The sequence below is a fragment of the Spermophilus citellus genome, assembly GCF_964194105.1.
Source record: "Spermophilus citellus genome assembly, chromosome: 13".
NCBI classification, from domain to species: Eukaryota; Metazoa; Chordata; class Mammalia; order Rodentia; family Sciuridae; genus Spermophilus; species Spermophilus citellus.
The window spans coordinates 15,605,592-15,626,381 of NC_138193.1; the positions used below are offsets into that span (position 1 = coordinate 15,605,592).

General features: G+C 56.7%; 1 protein-coding gene across 3 annotated transcripts in view; it reads left to right on the forward strand.

Moving 5' to 3' along the window:
* The first annotated feature begins 687 nt into the window (after positions 1-687).
* The window catches only part of PSD4 (pleckstrin and Sec7 domain containing 4), a 33,187-nt gene continuing 13,084 nt past the window's right edge, over positions 688-20,790 (forward strand). The window contains exons 1-2 of one of the 3 annotated variants that reach the window (XM_081264688.1): positions 688-800; positions 19,348-20,348. In XM_081264688.1, coding sequence (XP_081120814.1) covers positions 19,458-20,348 — 891 coding nt within the window. In that variant the 5' untranslated portion in view covers positions 688-800; positions 19,348-19,457. Of the gene's footprint in view, positions 801-12,594; positions 12,882-13,425; positions 13,482-19,347; positions 20,349-20,790 lie in introns of those variants that run through there. The other 2 variants (XM_081264687.1, XM_081264689.1) reach the window with 2 other exon arrangements.

Consider the following 20,790-nt stretch of genomic DNA (forward strand, 5'->3'; position numbering starts at 1 on the left):
ACCTCAGATTAAAAGATGGGCTTTTCCGGGTTGCCAATTTGTAAGGGAGCTAAAATGTCACTGGGTATGTAGAAAATAAGCTATAACAGCTCAGATTTTCACCTCTGGTGCCCTCTGTAGTAACAGCAATAGAAGCCAACAGTGCCATCAAGTGGGTATTGAAAAGTAAGTGCCTCTCTCGGGGCCAAACTGTCTGAGGATATGTTCAACTTCAAGTCACAACAATCTGCCAGCATGCCACCAACCCCAAAGCCACTTAGCAAAATTCAGTTACAGGGCTGAGTTTCCGAGCACAAATAATGCGTGTGTGTGTGTGTGTGTGTGAGAGAGAGAGAGAGAGAGAGAGAGAGAGAGAGAGAGAGAGAGAGAGAGCGCCTCCACAATCAGTAGCGAATAATGGTTTGCAGGGACTCTCAGTTGTCGCCTGTCCCAGCGGCGCACGTGTCTGGGCCTGGCCTCAGTTTCCTGTGTCTGTGCTGCAAACACAAAGGCCAGAGCGCCCAGGGGCGCCCGCGGCTCGGCTCAGGGCAGGGGCGCAGGGGGCCCGCTGCGCGGGAGGCCCTGTCCTGCCCGGCCCGGCCCTTCCCAGCCTGCGCGGCCGCCCAGACCAGTCCGACGACTTCGCCTGGCGCCGCCCGGATCGGCCCGGCCTCCCGGAAGCGCGTCCCTCCCCGAGCGCCCGAGCGCACCGGCCCCGCCGCGCAGCAGCCCGCAGCCCTCCCGGGCCCGCCCGCGCCTGGGCGCAGAGCCATGGTGCGCCCGTCCGGCGGGAGGCGGGAGCAGGAGCCGGCGGGACTGGGGTAAGGGACGCGGGGAGGGCTGGACGGCGATCCGGGAGCACCTGCCGGGGCGCGTCTGGTCAGGGGCCTGGAGCTGGAAAGGCTGCAGCAGGGTCAGGGACACGCAGGGCACCGTGAGAATCCAGCCTCGCCGGTCGGCGGTACTGGGACACCGGGAGGCTTGGTCGTGCTCCCCTGGGAGAGTCCGTCTGGGCCCGAGGTGGGGAGCTCCGTGCCCCGCTGGCGAGCAGGGAGCCTGGAGAGCTCAGGGTCCCAGCCCAGCGACCCAGAGGGCTTTGCTTCCAATCTCCCCAGTGGTCCCTGTGCCTGCGACCAGGCTAGGTGCGGCGCGGTGGGATCTGCGGGTCTGTGCCCTGGGGTGAGGCTAGCTGGGGGCTCCCCCCAACTCCCGCCCTGGGGATGCAGGCCCCTCTTCCCACCCTGGTCTGTTTGGTCTGTCTGGCCAGAAGGCATGGTAGACCCGGTACACTGTGTCAGCCCAGCTGATAAGCGCGCATCCTCTCCAGGATTCCTTTCTGGCCCTGGAATTGTCTCTAGCCTGGCCTTTCAGTGGGAGGATGATGGAAGCAGGGACGTGAGTTCTTTGCTGGACTTTTCCAGGCCACAAGATGCATTTTGCTGCTTGGTCCATATGCACACCTGACCCCAGTGTGGTGTCCCAGGCCTGCTGTGCAGGTCAGGAGTGAAGTCCTGAAGGACACCAGGCCCCACCAGCCCCTGAATATCATTAGCCTGCCCCTCCCCAGGCCCACAGCTGATTGCATGTAATTAGCAATTAATTGGATGTCTGTGAAGAGACTACTTGAGAAACATGCCGAGGTCAGGTGTGGACAGCTGTAGTGCTGTGACTCATTCTCCCTCCCTGCACGTGGCATTTCCTCTTGGTGGAGAGTGTGCAGTCACAACTTCATTCATTTACTCAAGACACACCTACCCATGCTGGCTGCAGTCACTAGGCTGCACAGTAGGTCACCAGGCTGCACTGAAGGCTAGGAGCGCTCTGCTTTCACTGACAGGGGTGCTAGAGAGAAAGGAGGATCTAGGCAGATGAATCACATTGTTTCAGAGAGTGATAAGTGCTGCAAAGAACAAAAGACAGCAAACAAACAGCAAGAACAGTGAAACAAATGAGAGAAATTGGTCCAGAGCAAGAAAGGGCAGCAAGCCGACTTTCTAGATGAGGGGGGGAAGTGGGACAGTCCTCAGGCCCTTAGGATCTGGAGGCACAGGACAGAATGTCCTCAAGTGTGTCCTGTTGGGAGGCTGCAGCCTGAGGTGGAGATATTGAGGACATGTTCTGCAGTGTCCTTGGCCACTCATTTCTTCATTCATTCAACAGATGTTTATTGCTGGTCTGTAAGTCCTAGGTACTAGTCCAGGCTTTGAAGTTACATTAGTGAACAAGATACCCGCCTCCCCTGCACCCCTGGGACCTTATTTTCTGTTGGGGGACAAATGGACCAAAAAAAAAAAAAAAACAACCAATAATTTTTACACCATGTTAGGTGAATGCTATGCAGGAGAAACAGTGTGAGGGTTTGGAGGTTATGGGCTGCAGTGATCAAGAGAGGGTAGTCAACACCGGCCAAGCAGAGTAGGTGAAATTGACCAGAGACCTGAATGAGGACAGGACTCAGCCATGTGACTCCGGGGGGAAGAAGACTGCGGCCCAGGGAAAGGGAGGCTGGAGCAGGCTGGATATCTGGAGGAGGAGGGCAAAGGCAGGTGGGCTCTGGGAGGCCCCAGGATCTGAGAGAGCTCAGGAAGAGGCTGCAGGGAGCTCAGCCGGTGCACAAAGCCGAAGGCAACCCAGAAGATGTGCGAGAGTTACAAGCTCCCCCCCAGAGCTCAGAGTGAGGCCTGGCAGTTCACACCAAGCAGGGTAGGTGGTCACCAAGGTGGACAGCATGCCTCCTGGCAGCAGAGTCTGTCCACACATATGTTTTACACAGAGAGAACGAGGAAACAGATCCAAGGTTTGGAACCAGTAAAGACCCTGGGGGGGCTGGGGCTGGGGCTCAGCGGTGGAGCACTCACCTAGTACGTGTGAGGCCCTGAGTGCGATCCTCAGCACCATATAAAAATAAATAAGTAAAATAAAGGTATTGTGTCTGTCTACAACTAAAAAATGTTAAAAAAAAAAAGGCCCTGAGTATTGGAGTTTGTCTTCTGGGACAATTCCAGTGATCTAGTCTTTTGTCTAAAAGCTAATTATGTGATCTAATTAGGAGAATTTATCTCCCTTCTATAAAACACTTGTAGCAGGAGAGCATGTAGTAATGGATACCTGTTGAGCACATGCTGTACCCAGGTCCTCCTTTAAGCACCTTATGTGCAGAAAAAGCAAACAATCCTCTCAGCAGGTGTATGCTTCTGCTCTCCCATTTCACAGATGAGAAAAAGGACCTAGAGATGCTAAGAAGGTTGTCCAAGGTTTGCAGGCAGGTAAGTGAAGAATCAGAACTCACCGTCAGCTGGTGCGGTTTTTGTCCAGTGCTCTTAGCCACTGTGTGGTTTTAACGTCCCAGAGCCAACCTCAGACTCACGCTGTAGGAGTCTCCACAGAGAAAGTCTAGCAAGGTGGAGCTCCTTCTGCTGGCCCAGCTGTTGGAGAGGTACACAGTTGATGAAGGCAGTTGGTCTATTCATAAAGTAGTTGTGGCCGTGTGGCTTATTCTTAAGACTGCAGTTGCAGGCTGGGGTAAGGACATGGGTACACAGGGAACACTATCAAGTGCATACCAGGTCAGCTCCTAGATTCTGTTTTGTTCTGCCCCAGTGTGAGGTCCAGCCCAGCGCCCAAGGGTTGAGTTTCCGGTTACTGTTGCAACTCAGCTGTCATCGCATGCTTGCCTTAGAGGTCAGCCCTGTTCCCACTACTTTCTCTCCCCGAGTCCACTCTGGGACACCTGGATCAGGGACTCCATTGCAGTTTAGTTAAGGTGGGGAGAAGTGGTCTGGAGGCAGTTGGTGTCTTCATCTGTTTTCTGTTGCTATAACAAAATACCTGAGTCTGGGTAATTTATAAAGAATAAATGTTCATTTAGCCCATGATTCTGAAGGCAGGAGGTGTCCAAGAGCTGTGTACTGGGACATAAATAGCAGAATTTAATACTCAAGTAACTAAATCATCCTGAACAATTCATCTTCAAGTCGTAGATGGAGTTCATCTTTTACCAGGAAGGGTTGAATGTCTCCTTGAAGGGATGTATCATGTTTATGGAGCCAGTCACTGTGGGTTTATAGTTGTTTTCCCTGTTTTTATTGTTTGCTATGATAGACAAAATGCATTAAGCCTGTGTGTACCTCACCTCTCTCACTTCTGTGTCTGTTCCAGCAGGAGAACTCATAAATGTGGTTCATACACAAATGCAGGTTATGTGTGATCTAGATCATGGCGGACGTTGCCAGTCTGCTTTCCAGAGATGCACGTGACTATACTAGTGAGAGTGCTGATTCCCCACAGTGCCACCCACTCACTGTATCACCAACCTTCTTTTCTTGCCAGTGTGATGGATAAAAAAAAATGTCATCACGCCGTAGTTTGAATGGGCATTTCTTTCTAGTGAGTCTCACATTTGTTTGAAGCTGTTTGTCTTTATGTGTACTGTTCATATCCTTGATGTGTTAGTTTTCTGTTACTGTAACCAAATACCTTAGTCAACCAACTTATAAAGAAGAAAGGTTTATTTTGGCTTGCAGTTTGGAGGTCTCTGTCACAAGTTGGCCCTTTAGTTTGGGGTCTGTGTGAGGCAGCACATCATAGCAGGAGTATGTGTTGAGCAAAGCTGCCCAGCTCATGGTGGGGAAATGAGAGGAGAGCAAGGGGCTGAGGTACCATTATCCCTTTGAGTGCACCTGTGACCTAATCCTCCCACCAGGCCTCTCTCCCTCTTAAAGGCCACACCACCTCCCAGTAGCACATGGACAGTGGACCTAGCCTTTAACGCTGGGACTTGGGGGACTATAGCCCTTGGCCTGTGAGTTAAATCAGACTTTGGTCTTTGTTATTGATTATTGAACATAAGAGGTCTTCCCGGGCTGTGGTTGTGGCTCAGCGGTACAGCGCTTGCCTAGCCCATGTGAGGAGCTGGGTTTGTTTCTCAGCACCACATAAAAATAAATAAGTAAATAAAATACAGGTATTGTATCCAACTACAACTAAAAAAAATATTTTAAAAAAAGAGGTCTTCTTTTTCTCTGAAATCCCTAGTCCCACAAATGTCATGTCTGCGCCCCTACTCTCCTGAGTATACATTCTGGTATTTTCTGACTGGTTTATCCGAGGAGCTGGGCATATTTTAGAAAAATATATGGTGTTTGTTTATATCTGCATCTATTTTAAGCTTACATAAGTTGCATTGTGCTATGGAGCAACACTTTTCCTTACCTTTTAAAGACAACGCTTTCTTTCTTTTCTTTTCTTTTTTTTTTTTTTAAACAGGGGATTGGACCCAGGGGTGCTTGTCCACTGAGCCATATCCCCAGCCCTTTTTATATTTATTTAGAGACAGGGCCGTGCTGAGTTGCTGAGGATGGTTTTGAACTCACGATCCTCCTGCCTCCGCCCACAAGCGGCAGGGATTACAGGTGTGCACCACCAGGCCTAGCTCAAGACAGTGCTTTTTTTTTTTTTTTGGTAGGATGTATCTGACTGCTAGGTGTATCCTGAGCTTGTCGCTTCTGATGGTCAGGCTGTGCTGGAGCTGGAGCTAATGGAATTATTGCAGCAGCCAGTTCTTGTTGGATTGGTCTAGAAAGGTTGTCTGGAGAAGTGGTGTTAGGGGGACCTTGAGGGATGGAGAGGACTGGGTGGGTGGACAGGATGGCGTGAGGACACATACTGGGACGTTTAGGGAAGGGCCGGTGGACTGCTGAGGCTCAGGGTGGGGGAAGGGGGTGGTCCTGTGGGGGAGGTAGGAGGTCCCAGATGGTCCCTGATGATCCCTGAAGTATCAGGGAGAGGCCATGGGGTGGCATTGAGGTGGAGGGGATCCAGTCCCGTAAGGATTTTCTGGGGTGGGAGCGATTCCTGGCAGTGTGGATTGGGGTGGCTGAGGACATGGACTCTGAGGGTGGGCAGTCCTGCAGTTCCCCGGATTAGAGGCTGTGCCAGGGAGGGCAGTGGGCCTGCACTGGACAGTGTGCTGGGCCCCACAGGCAGCACACAGATGTGAGGACCCGGAGGGGCCAGCTGGGCGCAGGGCTGGGGAGGCGCTCAGGGCCCTTGCACAAGCCATAAGATCTGGATCCTGCTTGAGATTCCCATGGGCAGCTGGGACTCTGGGCCGTAGAGGGGTCTGTGGCTCTGCAGTGCACTGTTGGAGGTGGACACGTGGGAGTAAAGTCTCTCCGGAAGAGTGTGAAGAGCCAGAGAGAAAAATCCAGAATAGCGCCGGGGGCAGGCAGGCAGGCAGGCAGGAGGAGTGGGTGGACAGCTGAGCTGGCCCAGGAGACCCAGAGCACTTTAAACTGTCTTTTCTGTCTGAGGGGTTAGGAAAGCATCCTCCTGGAACCAGTTCTTTAACATTCTGGGTCTTGGACAGAGATGTGGGGATTGCACACAACACAACAAGGCCCAAGTGACCATCCTACCTTCCAGGAGGCTGGAGGTGCAGCCTGGGGGGCCCGCAGGGGAATGCACAGATGTGCTGAGGCAGAGGGGACAGAGGTAGCCTCAGGAAGCTCAAGTGTGCAGGCTAAAGCCCCAGGCAGAACTCAGAGGTTCCAGCACAGTCCCTGCCGGGAGCTGCCCAGCCAGGCTGCCTCTCTGTCTCCCAAGGGGCTCTGGGTAGAGAGGGTTCTGGGTAGAGAGGGCTCTGGAAGGCTCGGAACTTTGTACTAGGGCCCAGCTTGAGCATGGGCACCCCAAGAGAACATGTGGCTCAGGCATCGCCCTGTTCTGAGTTGCCCTCCTGCTTTGCCTGCTCTGTTTGATGCTCCTGCGGCTCCTCACGCACACCTGGGTTCCTGCTCCTGATTGATGGCCTCTCAGGGCTGATAATCGTCCTAAGGGACCCTTCCCCTTCCTTCTCCCAACGCTGGAAATGTCAGACGCAGCCGTACCAGGTGTCTGCTTGCTTACCTGTCCTGTTTGTGACCTCTGATACAACAGTTTCTCTCCTGTAATATTATTTAATCTTTTTCTTTGAATTCTCATCAAGTGGGCATTGTCCACTCTACTGTGTATCTGTGAGATAAATTATAGGTCTGTACACCACTTGTATTTTGTCTGGTTCACGTAGTTAAGTACAGCACCCTGTGCAGTGTGCATGTTCCCACCCAGACAGACAGACAGACAGACAGAGCTTTTCCTCTGTGAATAAGGCGCTGGGGCTGGGCTTCCTCCTCCCCACCCTGGGCAGGGGGAAACCCCCTCTCCTCTACCCTCTTAGACTTAGTAGCTGGGACCTGTGAATTAAACTCACAAAAGACACATTAATAGGGGCAGAAAAGCCTTCTGTGGGAAGACAAATAGGTTTCCCTAGGAAAATCGGATGGGTTTTTAGGAGAACAGATGAGAGAAAAAGTTATGGTCAATGTTTGTGCAGACGTGATCTCACCATGTCCTTCAGGGCTACAAAGCTGTCACAGGGAAGGGTCTGGGGTGGGCTTCACTTTTATTCTCCCTTCTGGGAACAGCTACTCCTGACAAGGGGTTTAGGGCAGCCTGTTGCTGCTTGGAGTTGTGTAAGAGAAGCTTCAGGAGAGCCCTTTCTGTTGCTGTCAAATCTCAAATGTCTTCACCTTTAGGTGGTTTTATGCCAAATCCAAGTCGATTCCCACACCTACATCTGACAGGTCACCGTGGCAGCCATTTGAGAGACAGTAATGGTTAAGGTCAAGTAGAACAAATCCTGCCCATGCTACCTGGTGCCTGTGATCCTAGCTACCTTAGGCTGAGCAGGAGGACCGAAAATTCAAGGCCATTCTGGGCAACTTAGCGAGAACCTGTCTCAAAATAAAATAAAAAGGGCTGGGGGTGTGGCTCAGTGGTACAGACCTCTGAGTTCAACCCCCAGTGCCACCAAAACAAAACCAGACCCACCTGTGCAGACCCTCTGGACCCCTGTGTCTCCCTAATTCTCAGCCTCCACCAGCAATGGGGAGTCAGAGGCTGTGAAAGGATCTTCCAGCCGCCCTGTGAACGGAGTAATCCAATCACTGAGTTTAATTTGCTGATACCTTTATTATTTTTGATGATGATAAACACATACTTATCTTTAAAAATTAGGTACATTCCAAGCAAAATTTCCATAGAGAAATGAAAACTTTGTATTTGTTTCCCATGCAGATTATCAATTGCTATTTTCCTGTTTTATTGCCTAAATAAACAAGGTTTTAAAAATAGAGATAATATGAATATATAAATAGTTTTATTACTTAATATGCTATAAACATCTTTCCACTTCACTAAATACTCCTCAAAAACGAGGTTGCTAGAGGGTGCCTGGGTCTGCATGTGGCCTTGTGACAGACCCCCCCCACCCCCCCCACCCCACCCCCACCCGTCAACCGTTTATCTGATTCGCTATTTGGATATTGAAGGCTGAGCATTTTTGTCACTGTAAGTAATGACGCACATGTGTGTTTCAGGAGCTGTTCTGTAGGTGACTTCTGGTGCCATGGGACTGGGAGATGGAGAGTGACTAACTAGAGCCCAACCCTGAGAGGCAGATCCACAACTAGAGGCTGCCTGGCAAGCGCCCATCTTTAAAACTCACAGTGTTGGGAAAGGCCGGGAGGGGAGGCCTGGAGGGGAGGCCCAGAGGGGAGGCCAGGCAAACCTTCATGCTGGGGCAGTGAGAGCCTGGTATTGTGTCCAGGCTCTGTCTGCAGACACAGAGGGTCTTCTGGTTGAGTGGCAGAGTAGGGACAGCTTTCTAAAGTTAGGTTTGGGTAACCAGATACAGCAGTAGAGGCTTGTGCTGGGAAATGGGCAGTGACTTACCCCTGGACTGTTCCCTGTCCTCCTGCTCCTGCCTTGAAAGACCTCTTCTCCAGAGGGGGCGCCTTTGTCCCCTCAGGCCTACCCCCCAGCTCCCTGCTCTGGCCATGGGGGTCCATCCTCAGAGGCCCATGGGGAGGTAAATGTCTAACTCAACAGAGGGAGCGCAGGCGTGCTATCTGGCCTTGCTGGGGCCTGGCCTTGTAGAGGTGGAGAGCTGGAGAAAGAAGTCCCTGGATGCCTTAACCCCAGGCTTCCCCAAGGGGACAAACGTTTACAGTGTCAAATTCAGAGGTCCTGGAACCTCTGAGTTGCTCCAGGCCTCCTCCTCACCCTGCCAGGTGGCTGGTCCCCCCAGAAGGACAGTATTCCATCAGCTTGAGCGCCACAGTAAGCCCCGAGTTGAGAGGAATGGCTTCACCCCACCCTAGCATCTCTGCTGGCTTAAGAGGAGGGTGGCCTTGGCTCAGCCCCCTGAGGCATGTGGGTGGCCAGGGAAGAGCGGAGGGTGTGCTTGCTGGGGTCAGCTTCCTGTTTCACATCCCGCCTTCTCCACCGACCACCTGTGAGCGTGAGTGACAGCTGTGACTGTCGGTCTCCTCCCCTGTCTGTGGTGTAGGTTCAGACTCCCCTCCCCCCCACACCCCTAGAGCTGGTCAGGTGCTGCGGAGGGCCTGTGGGTCAGCACGCAGGGCCTCAGGAAAGGGCGGTGTAAGTCAAGTGCCCATGTCCCTTCCTCTGCTGCCCTCTGCTCTCTCCCCTCTGCCTCCCAGGAGGGCCAGACTCTGCTGAAATACCCAGGGTTCCTTCTTAGAAGGTGGCCGCTTCCCCTCCTGGCTCAGGGTGTGAGAAGCCACCTTGCCACCAACCTGCTGAGCAGCTTCCTCTGTAGGCAAACAGGAAGTTGCTCACCAGGGCTGTGGGTGCAGGCCCTGTGGCCTCAGGTCCTGGGGAGGGGCCCAGGAGGCCCAGGAGAGAGCCCAGGAGTTGGGCAGGAGGACCCAGCATCCAAGCTACCAGCTGGCAGGGCTCTGGGCGTGGGAATCTGCCCGGTGCTGGACACCCTGCTGTCCTCCACCGAGGATCCTCTGCCCGAGCAATGCTCCTTGTGGTCCTGGGAAGACAAGAGTCAAGCAGACAGGAAGGAGCTGGTGCTGCAGGGCTGGGAGGCTCGTCTGGTGTAAGCGGGAACCTCTCAGCCCATCTCTGGCACGCTGGGTGCGCACAGACCACGGCCTGGAACAGCCACGGGCGCTGGTGTTGCTTGTGGTGTCCTCTTGAGGTGACTCGAGTGTTAGTGACACATCACTCATCTACAGGACAGGCCCTCTGGTGCACAGTGACGGCACCCGTCCTTGCCCTTGAGTAGCTCACAGTCAAGGGGAGCTGTGGACCCTGGAACGAGTGGGGGCAGAGCTGGGGAGGGGTGCAGATCCTGCCAGGTGGCACTCCGGCTTTGAGGAGCAGGGTGCTAAGGAGGGCCAGGGAGGCTGGACCCGAGGGGCACAGCCTGGGCGAGGAGGTGGTGCATCTCCCCTCACAGCCACCTGTCTTCTGCCCCATTGTCCCCTCCAGCCTCGCTTGCCCTAACCTCTGGGTGGCCCCTCTCAATCTACCACTTTCTCTTCTTATCTTTCTCTACTTTGCAGAAGCTTTCAACAAAGCCAGCCACTTCCTCCTCTGCAGCCGCCTCTCCTCTCAGTGACAGGGCTCTCTCTCTCTCTCTCACCGACTTCGTGGCCCCTTTGCAGATTGTCCCCTCCCATCCTGGTGGGCTCCTCCACCCCTGGCTCTGATGACTTCTGGTCACACACTTCCCTAAGGCCAGGTGCGATCTTCGGTTGCGGACTTGAACATCTCAAGTAGCTCAAACCCAGTACTTGACAGTCCCAGCCCAGTGTGCTTTCTCTCCCTGGTTCTTCCTGTTTCTGTACATGTCACTGTCACCACTCAGCCAGGGGCTCAAGCCGGGATCCTGGGAGTTGCCTTGCCTACTCGCCCATCTCTCCTCCTCCTCTTTGAGCAGGAAGTGTGCCCATTGGTCCTGAGTGTGGATCCCAAGCCCCAGGTCTGCCCTCCCTCTGCTGGACATGCACAGAGACGTGACTGGTCTCCTGGCTTTTACCTGCCCTCTGTTCTCCGCACAGCAGAGAGATGACCTTAAGAACAAAGTCACAGATACGTAAATGCTTCCTGACCTGGCATTTGCCCACCTTGAATGGCACCTTGGCTTACTTTGTAGACCTGGTGGGTGTGTCGGGCTCTGCCCCTGCAGACCCTGGGCCCATCTCTTCCACTCTGGGCACATGGAGACCTTTCCCACCCCAGGCAAGAGTGAGACCTGCAGTTCCCTTGGCTCTCCCTGACTGGCCCTCCTCCTGGACAACCTGTCCACGGGCAGCAGAGGCCTCCCTGACCTCCCTTGGTGGCTCACTCAGCCCTGCCACCCGCTGTCATTTCTCCCTAGCTTTCATCATGACTCACCCTCAGCCCGCTCATTTACTCTGCGTCACCAGATTGGAAGCTCCCTGCAGCCAGACTCCTGGGTGGTCATTCCTGATGGATTAGCAGTTTCCAGCAAAGAATGCTCAGGGCAGGTGCTGGCCTGGGCTGGTATTGCAGAGGCCCTGGGGGCTGGGGGCCTGAGAGGAAGGTTTGTATGAAGGTCCTGGTGACCAGGTGTGGCCTGTCCATTGAAATCTGTGTGAGGAACCGTAGCTAGGCCTGTGTCACACAGTTTGAGGGGCCTGTGAGCTAGGCCTGTCTGTCAGTCTCAGAAAGTGAGGGGTGTAAATGAAGCTGGAGACCCGTGGCGGAGGGGAATCCTGCCCTCTTCTACCTGATCCCCCACCTCACTCCAGAGCAGCCCAGAGGCCAGGCGTCAGCTGAAATCTGGGCCTCCTGTGAATGTGCCTTCTCCCCTCCCTCCTCTTCCCCACCCTGCCCCCTGCCACAAGTCTACAGAGTGGAGACTTGGCCATGGCCCCAAGTCCTACCCACCCCATGGCCCCCTGCTGGTCCACAGTCAGCCTTATGGCCTCTCTTCCCCAGTCAGGGCTGCACAGAGCAGCGAGGCCTGGGGCCGTGGGAGGTGGAGGCCACACAGCCCCAGAGGCAGAGTTCCAGGATCCTGGGCACCCGGTATGGTGGAGGAAGGGGAGCCTGGGCTTCAGGAGCCATGTTCCTCTGGACTCCCCTGTTCCCTGGGGAGGGGTGTGGCTAGAATGGGGCCCTCTTGACAATGGCCCAGGTGGCCTGGGACTGAAGACATGGCCCTGTGGACCTGCCCAGGAAGAGGCTCCTAGGCAGCGAGTGGATTGGAGGTCTAGAGCTTGGGGTGGGGTCTGAGGCTGGAGAAGTGGACAGGGTAGTCTGTGAGAAGGGGACCATGGGTGTGGCTCCCCTCTAGCCTTGGTGCCCAGGACCTGCGTGGGGAACAGATGGGGCAAGAGGTGGCTCCTGTGCTCAGAGGTGCTGAGTTCAGACCCCGGCTTTGTGACTTCCCATCTGAGCTGGTGTGACCTCTCAGAGCCCGTCTCCAGCTCTGTAGAGTGGGCACAGTAAAGCATCATAAAGCAGGTGGGAGAACCCAGCAAGGAGAGTTGGCGACACTTTGTAACGACAAGGCTTGTATCAGGTGTCGATATGAGACATAGCCGTGCAGAAATGGAGATGTCATGTTAAAAGGGAAAAGGAAAGTTGGCTGGCTTGGGACCCTCCTGTCTCCACGGGGTGCCTGCAGGTGACTGAGCTGGGCAGGACTGCAGGGAGGGCGGGGGAGGGGCCTGCCGCAGTCCGGGTCCAGCACCTTCCCTTCCCTCTCCAGGCCCTTCCATGGTGTAGGCAGAGCAACGGCAAGTCCTTCCTGGGCTGGGAAGGGCCTCCCGAGTGGGATGTGGAGAGGGGCTGAGGCCTGCTGCTGGGCACGGAAGACTGGCCTGTGGGCAGGAAGTGTGAGGTGCTGGGCCCTGGGGAGCCCCGGGGAGCAGGATGGTGTGTGTCATCGTGATGAGGGGAGCGAGCGGAAGTCGGAAGCACAGCGGCCGCATTTGTGGGGCAGACGACTGCTCGACAGGAAGTTCTCCCAGGACTGGGGGGCGCAGGGCAGCTCCTCACTTCTGGACCCTTTGGAGGTGAGCTGGGAGAACCCGCTGGGGAGGGGCTGGAGGGGGTGGGGGCTAGAATGTGAGCCACATGTGGGGCTCTTGTGACAGGGGCTGGGGACAGGTGGGCAGGCAGGAAGCCAGGGCCTGGGCCCCACTGTGTGCACCTACTGCGTGCACCTGGCCTGTGCCTGGACCCTCCCCTCCCCTTCCTCTTCTCCATCCTCCCATCCTGCAACACCCCCTCCCCAGCCCCTCTCTGATGTTCCCTGTCCCCAGAGCCCCTAGAGGTGTGCAGTAGTGAAGGGCAGGGGCTGGGGAAGCCTTCCCAGAGCCCCAGGGCCTCTGTGGCTGAGGCCCTGAGCAAGCCCTCGTCCTAGACCCCAGGGAGGGAGCCCAGGTCTTGGTGCTGGCCTGGGTGCGGTCCGTGGCTGTGGGGTTGGAGAGGCAGGCCCTGCCGTTAGGGGGAGCTTCACCCTGCATCCAGGCCCCACCCAGGAAGGTCAGGTTAGGGTGGGGGACGCTGCCTGTTTTCTCTGGCTTAGGCCGATTGTCCTGATGTGCAGGAGGAACGCTGTCACTCTCAGTGTCCCTGTTTGAGATCCTTTAAGGCCACTTGTTACCCTGAAGGTCAGTGGAGTCTCATGGAGGGAAGGCCCAGCTACTGCCCCCTTATTCCAGAGGCTAAAGTCCCCCTGCTGGAGTCCCTGTGCTGCTTGGAGGCTGGGAAGATGACCTGTCCTCAGCTGACCAGAAGGCGCCTCAGAGGGCTGGACCTCAGCAGGCCTGAAAGACCTGCCCCCTGGGCTGTGGGCTGCTCACAGCCTCCTGAGGCCAAGGCAGCACCCAGCACAGGGAGGGGCGCCGGCTGCTGGGGTCTTTGTGGCGGGAGGGGTGACATCCCGAGTCTGGTGAGGGGACAGTGCTAGGTGTTCTGGGGCTCTTTGGTTCACACCCCCACCTCCTCCCCACCTTTTCTGCTCCCTTCCTGAGCCCCAGCTGGCTCCCCCAGGGAGCCCCCAGCTGCCTCTCCCCTCCTCTGAGCACATTTGCATGGAGGCTCCTTCTCAGGGGCAGGATGTGGGGCCTCCCTGATCGGAGCTCTCAGGGCGCCAGCTCTCAGGGCAAGAGCTCGCATTCATCAGGGGCCTCTGTCCTGCGGCTCCAGACCAGGGAGCCCCAGAGGCCCGTTCTCCTGAGCAGGCTGCACCACAGGACAGGGCCGCCCACTTCCACTTGGAGGGTGGAGGGAAGGACGGTTGCTGGCTGGGCCTGGAAGCTTGCAGGACAGAGGGGCGGGTGCACTCCAGGTAGAAGATGGGGTTCCTCCTCCTGGAGCTGAGGGCAGAGGTGGGCCAGACGAGCCCGACAAGGAGTGTGGTTGCTGTTTGGGGTACTCTGGCTTCTCTGGGGGGGGTGGCAAAGCAGCAGAGTTCAATGGAGCAGGACATGGGTTCCTCTGTAGGCCCAGCCCCGGCGTCTGCCCTGAGAGGCATACCCACTCGGGAACACAGCTCCAGGTACTTCCCACCATCTGATTTCCTTACTTTACAGCTGAGGAACCAGGTGAGGTTTTCCTCTCAGTCACCTGACTGGGCAGGTGGCATAGAGCTCAGATGTGCCTCTAGCTGTGAGCTGCCGGTTACCATGACTCCTAGGTGGGCAAGGGACGGAGGTGGGCCAAGTTCCCAGGCCTGTCGCATCCCAAGTCTGTGCCTGGCCTTCCCATTTCTTTTTATTTGGTGGTGCAGGGGTCGGTCCCCAGGGCCTAGTGCTGAGGGGACTTGCATGTTAGGTGCTAGGCAAGAGCTCTACCACTGAGCTGCACCCAGCCCCGGCCTCCCCATTCTTCAGCCAAAGGACTAGGCTTATCCCCCAAGCCAAGGATAAAGAGCAAACCCATTGATAAAAAGTCCTGTCCAGTGTCCCCAGGGCTCCCTCCTGCCCTGTAAGACCAAAAGGAAGCTGTACCACAGCCTTGGGGTAGGAGTGGGACACTTTCATTCCAGGGTGAATCCCCGGGAGGGTCCCCTGCAAGCTCGAGAGCAGGGCTGGGACCCACTGCAGCTGAGTGAGGTCTTCCCTCTTCTCCACCTCATGCCCTTGCGGCTCCCTCCCGCCTGCTCCAGATCTCTTTCTGGGATCCTGCAGAGCCAGTCTCCATATCCCAGAATTTATCCTTAAACTTCCTGAGCCATCGCAGAGTGCAGAAAAGCAAAGGGCCACTTTATATTAGGTGACAGAATCCACCAGATCAGGCGTGTGCCACATTCTTCTGTTGCTGAATCCCTTCCTCTGTTCCATACTGGACATAGGAAAATTCAAAAGAGGTTTTTACTAAACGCTGGACCTGGGAATGTCAAAAAAGAAAATTCTAGATGCATGCATAAGATGCAGGTTCTTGGCTTGTCTCTGCTTAAGAGGGGCCGTCCCACCTCCAGGAGGCAAAGGCTGGTCTCTGTCTTCACCCAGGTAACTGGCAGGACACCTCAGTGGCCTTCAGATGTGACCATACCCTTAGGCCTTTCCACCTGAAGGAGGGACAGATATAAAAAGAAAAGAAGGAAGAAGCACTTTTCCCTTCATGAACCTCATGATTATCCAAGGGGATTGATTTGGGGGTGGGAAGAGGGTGCTGGCTAAGAGAGCTGTGGACCTGGATTCAGACCCCTGCCCCCTGCCTACAGCTGAGTTACCTAGTGCAACTTCAGAACCTCTCTGAGCCTCAGCTTCTTTGTTATGAAGGAAGGGATGTCACCACTGGTCTCGCCAGGGTGTGGTTGGGAAGAGAGAGGAATCAGCTGAGAGCTGGCACATAGCAGGGGCTTGATGACAGTGTTTATACCTTCCCTGTGGTGTTGGGTTGCCAGATAAAAGACAGAAAGCCCAGTTAATTTGAATTTCTCATAAACAGTGACTAAATTGTTAGCACAAGTATGTCCCAGATGTTGGGCATCCTAATACAGTTATGGCTACCCTTGGCCACCCCCACCTTGAAGGTGTGTGCTGCCCGTTTGGGGTGGTTTCTATGGAACTAGAACTACCTCCCACCCAGCTATGGAACCCCAGGGGTGTCCAGGGGTGCACCTGAACTTCTCAAGTCGGAATTGACCTGTAACTTTCAGGTCCACCTGAACTACAGGGTAATGATGTGTCCTCAGAACTTTGTGGGTGAGAGTGGGGGGAAGAGCCAGCCATGGGGTGGGCTGAGACCGTGGAGAGCTGGGAGCACAAAGAACCTGCCTGGTTGGCAGGAGGAACCCACTGGGAGGCAAACTCTGGAATCAGGAAGGATGGGAACCTCATCAGGTTGTGTAAGTGACTTAGAAGAGTCTGGTCCAGTCAAGCCCTGCCCGCCCACCACAGAGGCTGCCCGCCATCTTTCTCTAACAGGCCTCTCGCCTCACCTTCCGTAGGAGGGGCTACCCTCCATTTCCTAGCCCCTTCCCTCTCCAGGCTCCTCAGACTCTTTAGGCCACAGGGACCTCTGTTCTCTCTGTTCTTTGAAAAGTGACTGAGGCTCCTCCTTTATTTATTTCCTCCTTTGAAAACCTCTAGCAAGAGACACTGGGTTTCTTTGAGGAAGGCAGACCCATGGCTCACCAGTGTCCGCCATAGCCATCTCTGCGTTCCTAGAGCTTCTCCTTCACATACCCCTGTGCCTAAGTGCACACTTGCAAAAAGAGCCAAGTGGGGCACCCTCTGGTCTCATAAAAATCCAGGGTGCCCTTTCTACCCGCCCTGCCCCTGTTCCCAGACCCATCATGGGCTTGTGAACTTGTCCTGTTAGGCGAGTTGATGTCAAATTGCCACGGTGCCCACGGGGACGTGAGGCTGGCACAGGTTCAGATGCAACATGTCGGGGCTGGAGATGAGGATGAGGGAAGGGAGGGTTCAGGAGGAATCGGGTGGACACAGATTAAGGGGTCTCCGCAGGGAGGGGTGGAGGGAAGCAGCCTGGGGCCTGGCAGAAGGCTGGGCTAGGGCTGGGATCCGCAGGTCCAGGACCTTCCCTCCCTGGACTCCAGGCCTGCCCTGTCCTAGGGGCTTTCAACCTGATGAGGACAGCAGGGCTGTTTTGCCTCTGGCTACCACATGGTCCTTGTCCCCCCAGCAGGCCAGGAGGGAGAATTGTGATCCAGGGGTGCCCTGGTCAATCAGCTTGTGAAGAGAAGAGAAAAGGTTGATTTTAGCTTGGATTTAGTCCACGATTGATTGGCGCCTTTGCTTTGGGCTGTGGCATCCGCAGGAGCACGTGTGTGGGGGGGGCTACCCTGCTCCCCCCATGCCCATGCCGGGGATGGAAAGAGAGAAGAGACCAGGGTCCCAGACCCCTCCCCACGACACCCAAAGACCTCCCACCAGGCCCACTGCTTACACTTTCTACCACCTCCCGGTAGCACCATGCTGGGCACTTTGGGTGACACTGCAGACCAAAACCCTAGCCGGCCCCAAGGCCCCCTTGTCCCTTTTTCAACGAACCAGGACAGCCCCAGCCTCTTACCCAGAGCAGTGAGGATGGGGGATGGGCAGCTCTGAGGGGGGAGGGGGCAGGCATTGCCACTCAGATCTGGGTGGGGCGAGGGGTGGGTGGAGGGCTAGCTGAGCAGAGGGTGACAGGCAAGGCTACGTCCCTTCGTCCCTTCGGGTCGCTTCAGAGCATCAGCTGCATGAGTAGCCTTTCCAGCCGTGAGAACCTGGGGCCTCTGGAGTCGAGCCTGGAGAGGGACAGGGGCTGAGAACAGGATGGGAGCTGACTTATCACTAACTGATAAAGGACATCAGGTGACCTATCTCAGTGGCTGAAGCCTCTGCAGGCCCAGATTCCTGTTCTACGGAAAGTACGGGACCCGGGGCTGGAACAGAAGTGGGTAAAAACCTAGGAGGGGACTCTATCTTTGAGGAAGTGTTAGGAGAATAGTTTGAAGATGAATAAGAAACTGACATGCATGTTAATACTCCCTCGTTTCTCGGGGACTCTTCTTCCCCCAGCACTGGAGATCGAACCAGGGCCTCATACACTGAGCCTTTCTTAAATTTTATTTTGAGACAGGGTCTCACTAAATTGCTGAGGCTGGCCTCAAACTTGTGATCCTCCTACCTCAGCCTCCCTAATCCCTGAGATTATGGCCTACACATGGCCCCTGGCTCTGGTGGCCTTAAACAGTAGGGGGCCCTGTCTGATCTTTGTTTGCAGGGTCGTGGGGTTTCCATTTTGGGTGTCCAGTGGTGGGCTGAACCTGGGCTGAAGGCTGAGCTCCCCCAGCGCCCCTCTGATTTGGGCCCCACAGGGCTGGGGCGCTTCCCCGGCTATCACTCAGTTCTAAGTAGCAGAGGGGGATTGAGAGGCCAGGCCCTTGCTGTCTACCACCAGGCAGGGAGAAGTTGTCCCCATGGTTTTCTGGGCCTGCACACCAGGTCTGGCCCTACCTTCTTGTAGCCTGCCTGGGTGGGGCCTTGGATGAGGTCTGGAGCCCTGGACAGGGACAGGCCATGGTGCTGCAGGAGGCTGGGCTGGGGCGGCCATCTGGCAGCACCCCCTCCATGTCAGAGGGAGGTTCCTACAGCAGGGGTGGGAGGAGGGAAGCTGTGGACTGGAGGGTGGGTGGTCTGGGGACAGGCCTGGCCTCTGTTCCCAGCGGGGACATTGAGCCAGCCTCGGGCTTTCTCCCTCCCCTGTGAAACAGGGCACAGCAGGTGCCCGCTGGCCTTCCTGGTCTGGGTTGGCAAGTGGAGGCTGGGGATGGGCTTGGATGGGTGGAAGGGGCTGCCAATCCTGGGTATCTGAGTCACTCCTGAGGGTGGAGCACCAGTGGACACACGTCCTCGGGTACACCTGGGAGGGTCTGTGCTGCATGAGGGCCCACCCAGACCTGTCCTGTGGACGATGTGCAGGGCAGCCCAAGTGGGTGGGCAGCTCCTGGCAGATGTGGCCATGCCCGCTCCCAGAAGGCAAGCCTGCCCTCCCTGAGCTGCAGGTGGCCTCTCTGTGGGGCAGAGGGCTGGAGCTCCTTGCTGCTGCTGCGCCTCCGCACAGCTGCTTACGGGCTGCAAGGGCCAGAAGCCCAGCCTTGGGAGTAGCCCTGGGAATGGTGCAGCCCCAAGGACAGGGCCCGGCATGGTCAGGGTCAGGCGGGCTGGGGCCTTTGTCTCCTGGGTGGTGCCTGTTCCCCCGCCAGGCCGCTCCCCTCCCGGCCTCTGCGTCTGTCTCCTGCCTATTTGGTGTGCATTTCCCTCTCACTGGCCACTGCTCCACCATGCTCCCAGCCAGCTTGTCCTTGGCTAACCCAAATGGTGCTCCTTCAACCGGCAGATGGGTGTGTTTGGGGCAGTTGCTGCCTGGTGTGGGCTTGAGATTGCGGACCGGACGGCGCGGGCAGGGTTGCTTCCCAGCCTCCTGGACGCGGCAGGCCCTCCAGACCCCTCACGCTGCAGACGTGTGCTCACCCCCAGGACACGGTACTTCTCTAACCTGCGCTCCTTTGGGCATTTCCAGGGCAGAGCTGGACTCCCGGTGGCCCCCGTGGTGGACACATCCCCTGTCACACCCCGTGGGATGGTGAACGTGGACACTCCAGAGGCTCCTGTGCAGCTTGAGCTCTGTGCATGATGGGCGACAGGACACTCCCCGATCACCCGCAGCCCGTGGAACTGCTCAACCTCTATTTGGGAGACAACCTGCAGCCCCACCCAGGAGTGTGCCAGAGGGAGACCCATGGCCAGCCAGGCCCTCCTGAGCATTGCGGGGGACACACCTGGGCCTTGGACTCTCCCGAGACCAGTAGGCCTGGCGCTCCTGCCAGGGTCTCTGGTGTGGAGCCTGCGCACGTGGGACGCTGCTCCTCCCCAGGAACACCAGGGGGCAGCTGTCCCACAGGGAGTCCCCGACCGAGCCATAGCTCCTCTGCACAGGTGGTGTTCTGGGCCGGCATCCTGCAGGCCCAGATGTGCGTCTTGGACCTGGAAGAGGAGCTGGAGAAGGCGGAAGGACTCAGGGCTGAGCTGAGGTGCTGCGTGCCCTCGTCCTCCCCGGGCCTCCCTGGCGACAGGGACCTGCGGCCCAGCCCAGCAGTGGAGGAGGACTCCGGGGAGGACAGTAGTGGGCCTGAGGGGGAGAGCCAGGCCTGGGCCCTGGAGGGAGCGGCAGACTCCTCCCCAGAGTGGGGTGCTGAGGAGGAGAGCCTGTTCTTCGACAACCCCCTTTTCCTGGAGAGCCCCTGCTCGGACACCAGCGCCTCTGGGGAATGCTTCTCCTGGGGCTTCTCTGACTCCTGCCCGGACGTGAGGACGAGGCCCCACAGCCCACAGGCTCTGGAGCCTCTGCTCCTGGGAGGCACAGGGCCCCGGGAGCTGGGCAGTGAGCCAGACCTGAGGGACAGCACCGCGGAGTCCAGCGGGTGTGCCACCCCTCCGTTCCCTGTGCCCTCCTACAAGCTACACACCTCCTGCTGGGCCACCCACGGGGCTCCCACAGCACCTGCCACGCAGGAGGGCGAGGTGAGTTCACTCCCAGGGCTGCCCTGGGGACACACAGAGGAGGGCCTTCCTGGGGCCACCAGGCCCAGAACACTCTTCAGTGCAGGGCCCGCTGGTGGTTTGAGGTACACTGCTGACCAGCAGGACCAGTGTGGCCTTCAGAACCCTGGGAAGGTCATCACCACCAATGCCATGGTAGTGAGGCCCACAGAAGTTCCCATCTCCGAGGGGCTGTGTCTAGAGACAGGTGAAGAACAGGCAGCTCCTCCGTTGCAGGGTGTCCCAGGCGGATTCCCAGTCTTCCCCTCCCTCCTCTGAGACTGTCCCAAATGCCAGCAGGGACGGCCTCTGCCCCAACAGAAAGTGTCTCCAGGGATTCTGGGGTTCGGTTACTTGTAGCTCCCCATCTTCCACTGTCCCCCATCCATGGTCAATAGATCAGGCTCATATGACCATGGCAGGG